The following is a 12,269-nucleotide window of genomic DNA, read 5'->3' on the forward strand; positions in this document are numbered from 1 at the left end:
CCGGACCCAATATATCGGCCACTGCAACGGACAGCTGGGACTGACAACTGGAAGTGGCAGATTCAAACCATTATAAATGCTGGAGGAAACATCACAGAAGCGCTTCACAGGAGGCTCCCAAGCACTAAGGATGTCACCTAGACAGGGAACGAAACGTCTGCAACACAAATTCCCAGCTCGGCGAACAGAACCACAACAATGAGCACCTGAGCTGCACATCCTCTTGCCAACTTTGAATATAGTATCTTTTGACAATCTCTGAACCCTCCGAAGCATTTTACAGTTCATCAGTCCGTTGTAGGACAGTGACCGATAGTAAGAAACTCAGCAGCTTGCTGGCACACAACACGCTCCCATAAAGACAGCAATGTGATCAGGATCAGATCATCTATTCTTGGTAGTTGATAAATATTGACCAGAAAATGAGAGGAGCGAGCTCCTCTGGTTTTCAATAATAGTGCAGTGGGATCATTTGCATTTATCTCTGCAGACTTTGCTTTAACATTTGTGCAGTACAGTCTGTATTTGAAGCATCAGCCTACATTTTGTAGCCTATTCTCTGGAATGGGTGTTAAATCCACCACTTTCTGATTGAGAGTTACCGCTGAGTCACAGCTGACATTTGTACCCATGAGCACCCAGATTCAAATGTGCATCTATTTTGTTGAGTAAGCATTGATGTTTCTTTGTGTGTGTGTGTGTGACCAAGGTTAGAAATAGGCTTGTATTTTGATTTTGCAGATATTTCAGAGTGAGGTATTTCCATTCATCTTCAAACAGGACCATGTGTAGTAAACGCCATAATCCAGTAGAGAGCATTTGCAAAAAACTTCAGACCATTCAGAAGAGGGATCAGATATCCAACCCTGTGCTGCAAATTCCTAAATTTCGCTCCCGAAACTTTGAGAGCCCTCAGGTCAGCCTCAAGAAAAACATGGAGGTGATTCTGAGGAACAGAACAGCAGAGCATCACACAGTGGAGCAGGAAGTGAACATCGCTGTTGCAAATTGTACACCGTCACCCAAAATCTCTACAGCTCAACCAGGAAAGCCTCCCACAGTTAATTCTACTTACACAGTGGTCAGCTCCATTGGAGGGATGTTCTCCAAGCCACTGCATCGCTGTGGAGCTCAGAGCTGCTCCACTCCAGTTAGTGGGTGTGTGAGGAACATTACCAGTTTGAGTCAACCCCATTCGGCCATTATTAACATTGAGCACCGTATAGTGACCAGTGATGATGGGAGTGCTGTGTGCAGCCCAGTGAACTCCTCCAACTTTAATTTCTACACCCGCTTGCATAGAACACAGTCACCTGTAGCGAAGAAGTTATCCTTAGATGAGACAAGTGGTAAGTTGGGAAAGTTATCACACTTTATTTTAAGTAAACGTGTTCACCTGAGTCGGATTTATCTCCAGCATGATTTAGACTGGAGTCCAGAATTTTTGAAATGCCAATTATTATTACAGAACCTAGCTTACGTTGAAGGGGGCACTTGCATATAAACAAGTACCTTTCACAGTCTCAATATGCCCTTTTTCAGAATTCAGTTTAACAACTTGACATGGTTGGACTTGGAGACTCAACTAATTATCCAGTATCATAACTGTGACTTGCTAAATATGTTGGAATGTTTTATTTTGTAGCCTTATTTTTTTTTGTGGTTAAATAGAGCCATAGGTTTAATTTTGTTCAAATTGTGAGATGTATTTAACCATTACTACATGATTATATTATGAGATTTAGGTATATTTATGGTAATGATGTTTATTAATTTGAACATTTTTAATAAAGAGCTGACCGACTCAGTGTAACTGAAGCTGTTATTCTATTGGATGAGTAGTTACACTGAATTAATCACACTGTTTTAACGTTCCCAAATAAACCAACTGAAAATGTTGCCATTTAGCAAAATATATGTACAAGAATGCTCACGAACAGGATGTGGTAAACTATAAAGTTTAAACGATCTTCACGCGTGAAGGTGACATTGTGCGTTTTGTTCAATCTTTGACTGTTTTTCTCAAGTAAACGAGCCTGCCGTGGTAAACAGAATGGAAAATGTGGAAGAAATGAGTCTGATCTGTGAGGAAGATTTGCTGGACACCATTTTTTATGCCTGTGACACAAAGCACAGAGGTAACACATTTCTGTTCTGTAACACTGCACTGTTCCCATTTGTTCCTTTAAAATTGGAGTCACATAATAACATAGCTTAAGGATTGATGAACAGGCAAGAAATGGAACATTTTTTATTTCCTATCCAATAACTAGGGAGTTCTGCAAGATTTGGGACCTTGGCCTCAACTGCTTTTAATTTAAATTATACTTTGTACCTTCATCCAAGTGATTTAATGTATCAAACTTTGCTGGTGATCAAGTTGGGTGAAATAAAACTAGACTGCGTAAGGATAGGGATGGCTTGGGTGAGTGGACAAGAACTTTACAAGTGGAATACAAAGTGACGAATTGTGAAATTACCCACTTTTGGAAAATACAATTTTGTTTTTAAAAGGTGAGAGATGGGGAAGTGTTTGTATTCCGAGGGATCTGGGTGTCTTGCTGAACAATCCGAGAAAGTTAACATTCAGGTACATCAAACAGGAAGTCAAATGGTGTGCTAGCTCTCATTACAAAGGGGTTAGAATGTAAAACAGAAGACATTTTACTACAATTATGTTGCTAGGCACATCTGAAGCAGGGTATGTATTTTTTTTAGTTCCTTTTAAGTAAAGTTCTTGAAGGGATACAACAGGAGCTTCACTAGACTAGTTATAGAGTCATAGAGATGTACAGCTTGGAAACAGACCCTTCAGTCCCACTTGTCCATGCTGATCAGATATCCGAACATAATCCAGGCCCACATCCCTCAAAACCCTTCCGATTTCATGTACCCATCCAGATGCCTTTTTAAATGCTGTAGTAGTACCAGCCTCCTCTCCTTCCGTTGGCAGCTCATGCCATTCCGTGCACCACCATCTGCATGAAAACGTTGCTTCTTGGGTCCCTTTTATATCTTTCCCCTCTCACCCTAAACCTATGCCCTCTAGTTCTGGACTCCCTCACCCCAGGGAAAAGACCTTGGCTATTCACCCTGTCCATGCTCCTCATACTTTTATAAACCTCCTAAGGTCACCCCTCAACCTCCAACGCTTTGGAGAAAATAGCCCCAACTTATTCAGCCTCTCCCTGTAGCTCAAATCCTCCAACCCTGGCAACATCCTTGTCAACCTTTTCTGAACCCTTTCAAGTTTCACAGCATCCTTCCGATAGGAAGGAGACCAGAATTGCATGCAATATTCCAAAAGTGGCCTAACCAATGTCCTGTACAGCCGCAACATGACCTCCCAACTCTTGTACTCAATACTCTGACCAATGAAGGAAAGCATACCAAATGCCATCTTCACTATCCTATCGACCTGTGACTCTACTTTCAAGGAGCTATGAACCTTCATTCCAAGGTCTCTGTTTAGCAACACTCCCCAGGAACTTGCCATTAAATGTTTCAGTCCTGCTCTGATTTACCGTTCTCTAAATAAAAGCAAAGAATTTAATCTAAATTAAAATCCATCTGCCTCTCCTCGGTCCATCTGATCAATATTCCATTGTAATCTGAGGTCACCCTCTTCACTGTCCACTAAATCTCTAATTGTGGTGTCATCTGCAAACTTACTACCAACACCTCCAATATTCACATACAGATCACTTCTGAAGAAAAGTAGAGACCCAGCATCAATCCTTGTGGTACTCCACTGGTCACAAGCCTCCAGACTGAAAAACAACCCTCCACCACCAGCCTCTGTCTTCTACCTTTTTGAGCCAGCTCTGAATCCAAATGGTTAGTTCTCCCTGTATTCCATGCGATCTAACCTTGCTCACCAGTCTCCCATGGGGGTCCTTGTTGAACGCCTTATTGAAGTCCGTATAGATCCTGATCAAGGGTTTTTTTGCCTGAAACATTGATTTTCCTGCTCCTCGGATCCTGGCTGACCTACTGTGCTTTTCCAACACCACTCTAATCTTAACTCCATGTACGTTATGTCCACTGTTCTGCCTTCACCAATCCTCTTTGTTACTACTTCAAAAGACTCAAACAAGTTTGTGAGACATCATTTCCCACACACACAGTCATGCTATCTATCCCTAATCAGTCCTTGCCTTTCCAAATACATGTACATCCTGTCCCTCAGGATTCCCTCCAACAACTTGCCCACCACCGATGTCAGGCTACTGGTCTATAGTTCCCTGGCTTGTCCTTACCACCTTTCTTAAATATTGAGACCACGTTTGCCAACCTCCAGTCATCTGGCACCTCACCTGTGACTATCGATGATAAATATATCTCAGTAAGAGCCCCAGTCGTCCCTTCCCTAGCCTCCCACAGTGTTCTACGGTGCACCTGATCAGGTCCTGGGGATTTATCCAGCACCTTTGCCTCTTTAATATGGACATTTTTCAAGATGTCACCATCTATTTCTCCACATTCTATATCTTCCATATCCTTCTCCACAGAAAACACTGATGCAAAATACTCGTTTAGTATCTCCCTTTTGTTTTGCAGCTCCACACAAAGGCCGCCTTGCTGATCTTTGAGGGGCCCTATTCTCTCCCTAGTTACCCTTTTGTCCTTAATGTATTCATAAAAACCCTTTGGATTGTCCTTAATTCTATTTGCTGAAAAATGTGTTGCTGGAAGGGCTTATGCCCAAAACATCGATTCACCTGCTCCTTGGTTGCTGCCTGACCTGCTGTGCTTTTCCAGCAACACATTTTTCAGCTCTGATGTCCATCTGCAGTCCTCACTTTCTCCTACTTAATTCTATTTGCCAAAGCTATCTCATGTCCCCTTTTTGCCCTCCTGATTTCCCTCTTAAGTATACTCTCTGCCTTTTTACTCTAAGGATTCACTGTCCATACTTGACATATGCTTTCTACTTTTTGTGAACCACACCCTTAGTTTCTCTAGTCATCCTTTCACCCTAACCGGAATATACTTTCTCTGGACTCTTGTAATCTCATTTCTGAAGGCTTCCCATTTTCTAGTCGTCCCTTTACCTGCAAACATTTGCCCCCAATCAGCTTTTGAAAGTTCTTTCCTAATACTGTCAAAATTGGCCTTCCTCCAATTTAGAACTTCAGCTTTTAGATCCTGTCTATCGTTTTCCATCACTATTTTAACACTAATAGAATTCTGGTCGCTGGCCCCAAAGTATTCCCCACTGACACCTCAGTCACCTGCCCTGCCTTTATTACCTAAGAGTAGGTCAAGTTTTGCACCTTCTCTAGTAGGTACATCCAGGTCCTGAATTAGAAAATCGTCTTGTACCCAGGTCAGAGTCAGCATGGATTTATGAAGGGGAAATCATGCTTGACTAATCTTCTGGAATTTTTTGAGGATGTAACTCTGAAGATGGACGAGGGAGATCCAGTAGATGCAGTGTACCTAGACTTTCAGAAAGCTTTTGATAAAGTCCCTCATAGGAGGTTAGTGAGCAAAATTAAGGCGCACGGTATTGGGGGCAAAGTACTAACTTGGATTGAAAGTTGGTTGGCTGATAGGAAACAAAGAAGTGATATACGGCTCCATTTCGGAATGTCAGGCAGTGACCAATGGGGTACCGCAGGGATCAGAGCTGGGACCGCAGCTTTTTATAATATGTTAATGAGATGGATGATATTAGCAATAACATTAGCAAATTTGCTGATGATACTAAGCTGGGTGGCGGGTGAAATGTGAGGCTGATGTTAGGAGATCACAGGGTGACCTGGACAAGTTAGGTGAGTGGTCAGATGCAGTTTAATGTGGATAAATGTATGGTTATCCACTTTGGTGGCAAGAACAGGAAGGCAGATTACTACCTAAATGGAATCAATTTAGGTAAAGGGCCAGTATAGAGAGATCTGGGTGTTCTTGTACACCAGTCAATGAAGGTAAGTATGCAGGTATAGCAGGGAGTGAACAAAGACCATGCTGGCCTTCATAACAAGAGGAATTGAGTATTGAAGCAAAGAGGTTCTTCTGCAGCTGTACAGGGCCCTGGTGAGATCACACCTGGAGTACTGTGTGCAGTTCTGGTCTCCAAATTTGAGGAAAGACATTCTGGCTATTGAGGGAGTGCAGCGTAGGTTTGCGAGGTCAATTCCTGGAATGCCGGGACTACCTTGTGCTGAAAGACTAGAGCGACTGGGCTTGTATAACCTTGAGTTTTGAAGACTGAGAGGGGATCTGATTGAGACATATAAGATTATTAAAGGATTGGACACTCTCTGGAGGCAGGAAACATGTTTCCGCTGATGGGTGAGTGCCGAACCAGAGGACACAGCTTAAAAATACAGGGTAGACCATTTAGGACAGAGATGAGGAGAAACTTCTTCACCCAGAGAGTGGTGGCTGTGTGGAATGCTCTGCCCCAGAGGGCAGTGGAGGCCCAGTCTCTGGATTCATTTAAGAAAGAGTTGGATTGAGCTCTCAAGGATAGTGGAATCAAGGGTTACGGAGATAAGGCAGGAACAGGATACAGATTAAGGATGATCAGCCATGATCATATTGAATGGTGGTGCAGGCTCGAAGGGCAGAATTTATTGTTTATTGCACTTATTGTCTATTAACAAATTCCTCTCCATCTAAACCCTTAACACTATGGCAGTCCCAGACAATGTTCGGAAAGTTAACATCCCATACCATAACCACCCAATTATTCTTACAGATAACTGAAATCTCCTTACAAATTTGTTTCTCAATTTCCCACTGACTGTTTAGGCGGTCTAAATACAATCCCAATAAAATGATCACCACTTTCTTATTTCCCCATTCCACCCAAATAACTTGCCTGGAAATTTTTCTGGAAATATGTTCCTGTAATGCTATCCCTTATCAAAAACGCCACTTCCCCTCCCCTCTTGCCTCCCCTTCTGTCCTTCCTGTAGCATTTCTATCTTGGAACACTAAGCTGCCAGTTCTGTCCATCCCTGAGCCATGTCTCTGTAATTGCTATGATATCCCAGCCCCATGTTCCTAACCATGCCTTGAGTTCATCTGCCTTCCCTGTTAGGCCTCTTGCATTGAAATAAATGCAGTTTAATTTATCAATCCTATCTTGTTCTGTTTTGTTCCTGCCTGCCCCTGACTGTTTGACTCTCTTTCCTTTTCTCAACTGTATCTCTCTGACTGATCTCTTTCCTCACTATTTCCCTGGGTCCCACTCCCCCCTTTACTAGCTTAAATCCTCCTGAGCAGCTCTAGCAAATCTCCCAGCCAGTGTATTAGTCCCGGTGCAATCCGTCCTTCTTGTACAGGTCACTTCTACCCCAGAAGAGATTCCAATGGTCCACAAATGTGAATCCTTCTCCCGTACACCCGCTCCTCAGCCATGTATTCATCTGCTCTTTCCTCCTATTCCTGCCCTCACTAGCTTGTAGCATCGGCAGTAATCCAGATATTACTACTGTTGAGGGCCTTCTTTTTTAATTCCTGCCTAACTCTCTATATTCTCCCTTTAGAATCTCATCCTTTTTCCTTCCTATGTCATTGGTTCCAATGTGGACAATGGCCTCCTGCTGGGGCCTCTTCCCCCGTGAGAACATTCTGCACCCTCTCTGGGACATCCTTGATCCTAGCACCATGGAGGCAACACACCATTCTGATTTTTTTGCTGCTGGCAGAAGAAATATCTGTCTGTGCCCCGGATTAGACAGTCCCCTATCACAATCAATCTCTTGGAACCCAACGTACCCTTCATTGCATTAGAGCCTGTCTCAATACCAGAAATTTGGCTGTTCGTGCTATATTCCCCTGAGAGTCCATCATCCCTTACACTTCCCAAAACAGCATACTTGTTTGAAATGGGGTTAGCCACAGAAGACTCCTGCACTACCTGCCTATCTCTCCTACCTTTCCTGGAGTTTACCCCTCTACCTGACTGTATCTGCGGCTTTTCTTCCTTCCTATAACTGCCATCCATCACACCCCCAGCTCCTGCAATGGGGAATTGACCTCTAACTGCTGCTCCAATCAATCCATGCAACCAAACACACTTCCCGCAGACATAATCATCAGTAACATGGTAACTTTCCCTAATCTCCCATATTCAACAGGAAGAGCATATCACTGTTGTGGTTCTGTTCACCGAGCTGGGAATTTGTGTTGCAGACGTTTCGTCCCCTGTCTAGGTGACATCCTCAGTGCTTGGGAGCCTCCTGTGAAGCGCTTCTGTGATGTTTCCTCCGGCATTTATAGTGGTTTGAATCTGCTGCTTCTGGTTGTTAACCGGAACTGACAACCGGAAGCGGCAGATTCAAACCACTATAAATGCCAGAGGAAACATCACAGATGCGCTTCACAGGAGGCTCCCAAGCACTGAGGATGTCACCTAGACAGGGGACGAAACGTCTGCAACACAAATTCCCAGCTCGGTGAACAGAACCACAACAACGAGCACCCGAGCTACAAATCTTCTCACAAACTTTGAAGAGCATATCACTCTAATAAAGGCCATCTTTGCTCCTTCACAACCTACAGACCCAGAAAATAGCACTGTCTTTTTGCTCTTTAAAAAAAAACACTGCTCCAGGCTAGCTTAGTACTTACAGTTTATATTTTTAAAACTTAATCAAGAGACCGATCTCAATAAAACATAATCGAGGAAAGAACCCACTCTACTCATTACTGTAGACTTGCACTTAAAAACTATGCCCTTATCTGTTCCTGTGCTGTGAGCTCTCCCACACACATTCCTCCAAGATCAGCTGTGAATTTCACTGAGAATTTTTTCCACGACTCACTCCGATGTCCAGAGATGCATGAACTCCAACAGCAAAGGCAGTAACTCTGCAGATTCACTGCTGTGTCAGTTAGCACTGTAGGTTTCTTTCTCTCTCCCTCACTGACCGTGTGCTCACTGCCTTTTAGCTGTCTTTCTCTTTATTTTATTTTAAAAAAAAGTGCAGTTGTTTTGATTTTTTTTTCCCCAAAGTTCCAAAACAATGCAACAGCATACAAAACAGTAATTGCTGCTCCTGGACTTCAAGGAAATCACCTCCAGCACCTAAAATACCTCAAAAAGCAGATCTTGCAGACATGATTTTTTTTCCTGTCCTCCATCTTGGATTACCCAGAATCTTCCTGGGACAAAACAAGATTTAGTAGACTCTGCCTATGTTGCCTTCGTTTGGAAGAATGAGAGGTGGCTCTAATTGAACTATAACATTCCTAAAGAGTTTGATAGTGTAGGTAATGAGAAAATGTTTCCACTGTCTGGCAAACGGTAACACAGTCTCAGAATAAGGGTGTTAGCCATTTGAAATAAATGTATCAAATAGTGGGGAAGAGGAAGCTGAAAGGCATCAATCGAAGATAGTCATTGAACCGAGAACTCAGGAGAAACTGTTGCCCAAAACGTTGAGTGCTCGTTATCACGAGCAGTCGAAATGATTAAAGTTCATCCATTTAAGGAGAATCTCGATAAGCATATGATTAAACTGAGAATTAGATGAAGTCAGAAGTCACATGACACCAGAGTAAAGTCCAACAGGTTTAATTGAAATCACAAGCTTTTGGAGCACAGCCTTTCATCAGGTGAAAGAGAGAGAGAAGTGCACAGACACAGAATTTATAGGCAGAGAGATCAAAAGATCATACAAATGGTGGTGAGTGGAATGTTGAATAATAAGTCTGTGCAAGTGACACCGTTTTAGACCATGTGAGTTAAGTGTCAACAGCTGAATAACAGGCGAAGGGATGACCTATAATCTGATTAAATGAGGCAGAGATAATTACAAAAAATTAAAAATAAGGTGATGCTCACTGAGTTGAATGCTGAGGGTCTAACCAAAATAATGAGTGATCCAAAACTGTACAAACGAAGGTAGAGAGATCATAACAATTTATCAAGGTGATAGTGTCAACATAGGACAGTCGGAAGATTTTACAGATACGGAACAGCGTGGTGGACTCATGTAGTGCGACATCAACCCAAGGTCACGGTTGAAGCCATCTTTGTGATACGGAACTTGGCAATCGGTTTCTGCTCGGTGATTCTACATGGTTGTATATCTTTAAGGTCACCTAGGGGGATGCTAACGGAATACTCTTGACTACTGAAATGTTCCCTGACTAGGAGAGCACATCCCTGTCTGTGATTGGTGCACAGTGTCCAGTCATTCATTGTCGTAGCTTCTGCATGTTCTCACCAATATACCATGCCTTGGGGTATCCTTACGTGTAGCATAGGAGGTAGATGACGCTGTCAAGTCACATGAATATCTGCCATTTATGTGGTTGGTGGTGCCCCCATGTGTGACAGTAGTTTCCTTCTCTATGATCTGGCCTGTCTTGCAGAGGTTGCTGTGGTAGGGTTGTATGGTTTTAGATTAAATTAGATTACTTACAGTGTGGAAACAGGCCCTTCGGCCCAACAAGTCCACACCGCCCCGCCGAAGCGTAACCCACCCATACCCCTACATCTACATCTACCCCATTACCTAACACTATGGGCAATTTAGCATGGCCAATTCACCTGGCCTGCACATCTTTGGAGTGTGGGAGGAAACCGGAGCACCCGGAGGAAACCCACGCAGACACGGGGAGAACGTGCAAACTCCACACAGTCAGTCGCCTGAGGCGGGAATTGAACCCGGGTCTCTGGCGCTGTGAGGCAGCAGTGCTAACCACTGTGCCACCGTGCCGCCCCTGCCTAGGTGACATCCTCCGTGCTTGGGAGCACTCAACTTTCTGGGCGACAGTTTCTCCTGGTGTTGTGGTCAATGTTGTTCTGAAGGCTGGGTAGTTTGCTGTGAATGGTTGTTTGAAGACGAGAACTGGAGCCGTGGGGATGGTCTTGGCAAGTTAGTCATAATCTTTGACATGTTGACAGCTGCGAAAGACACCGCTTAGTCTCTCCGCTCTGGGGCAGTACGGGATGATGAAGGGTATTTTATCTGCCGTATCCTGTCTGTCCTCTGAGGAGACTGTTGCTGTTTTTCACTGTGGCATGTCAGAACTGGCGATCAATGTGTTAAGCTTTGTATCCCATTCTTATGAGGGCGTCCTTCAAAATCTTTTAGGTATCCCTCGCGTCCCTCCTCATCTGTGTATGTGCAGGACTTGTCCATAGGGGCTGGTTTCATTAATATGGTTGGGGTGGAAGCTGGAGAACTGCAGCATTGTGAGGTTATCTGTGGGCTTGCAGTAGAGTGTAATTATCCCTCTGCCTCATTAATGGGATTTATAGATCATCCCTTCGCTTGTTATTCAGCCTTTGATACTTTACTCTCTCTGTAACCTGCAGAGTCTTATCTGATGCTCCACTCACACCATTTGTACGATCTTTTGATTTTCTGCCCTTTATCTCTTTGCCTATAAATTCTGTATCTTGTGTTCTCCTCTCTCACTACAGAGGAACCTCATTATCTAGCATTCGATTATCCTAATTTCGGATTATCTGAGCAAGGTTCCGATGCTTGGTTAAACTGTTACCTGGCATTCAATTATCTGAACAAAAAACTCCCCGCCCATGTCCTTTGGGTAACTGAGGTTCCTCTGTGCACCTGATGAAGGGGCTGAGTTCTGAAAGCTTGTGATTTCAAATAAACCTGTTGGATTATAACCTGGCATTGTGTGAATTCTGACTTTGTCCACCCCCCGGTCCAACACCAGCACGTTCACATCATGAGATTTTAGATGGAGAAGGATTGGAACAGACTTATGCCAGATATGTCAGTATGGAATCGTTGAGCTGAATTGCTTGTTTGCATTGTGTATTCTATGGGATTTGAGACTTAATGTGTGGTCGTGGTAACCTACTTGGGGGGAGGGTGGGGGAGAGAGAAGAGGAGGAACAACAAATAGTTTATTTGGACCTTTTTGTGGTTTCCAAAAATTTGCACCATTTGGATTTTCCTTATCTCTGGTCAGGGTCTGCAATAAACTCTGGAAACAATTGCTGTATTTCTATTAGCGAGCTGGCTCGAATAGCAGATATTATAGTCTAAATACTCTTGTTTTGTTTTGTTCTATTTTTCAAATCAACCTGTTCTCATGTTATTGCACATCTCTGCAATGGGTGGGACTTAAACCAAGGCCCCTCAGTTCAGGGGTAGGGACACTTCCACTGGCCCTCACAAGAAGGCCTACTCTTGTTTCCTGAGTGGGTCTGGCAGTTTTGAGAACGTGACGTTTCAGCTCTCATTCTGCCCAGGAGAGGGCAGTGTCCTCCATGAGAAAACGATCATGACTATTAGAATATTTAACAAGTATTCCCATAGATGGGACAC

The 12,269-nt window shown here is 43.5% G+C and overlaps 1 protein-coding gene across 1 annotated transcript in view; it reads left to right on the forward strand.

Annotated features, from left to right (window-relative positions):
• The first annotated feature begins 784 nt into the window (after nt 1-784).
• The window catches only part of lrmp (lymphoid-restricted membrane protein), a 165,181-nt gene continuing 153,696 nt past the window's right edge, over nt 785-12,269 (forward strand). Inside the window, 3 exon segments of the mRNA XM_072562048.1 lie at nt 785-1,349; nt 2,028-2,130; nt 5,432-5,438. Of these exon segments, the coding sequence (XP_072418149.1) occupies nt 785-1,349; nt 2,028-2,130; nt 5,432-5,438 (675 nt within the window).

Source organism: Chiloscyllium punctatum, chromosome 44 (genome assembly GCF_047496795.1).
Source record: "Chiloscyllium punctatum isolate Juve2018m chromosome 44, sChiPun1.3, whole genome shotgun sequence".
Taxonomy (NCBI): domain Eukaryota; kingdom Metazoa; phylum Chordata; class Chondrichthyes; order Orectolobiformes; family Hemiscylliidae; genus Chiloscyllium; species Chiloscyllium punctatum.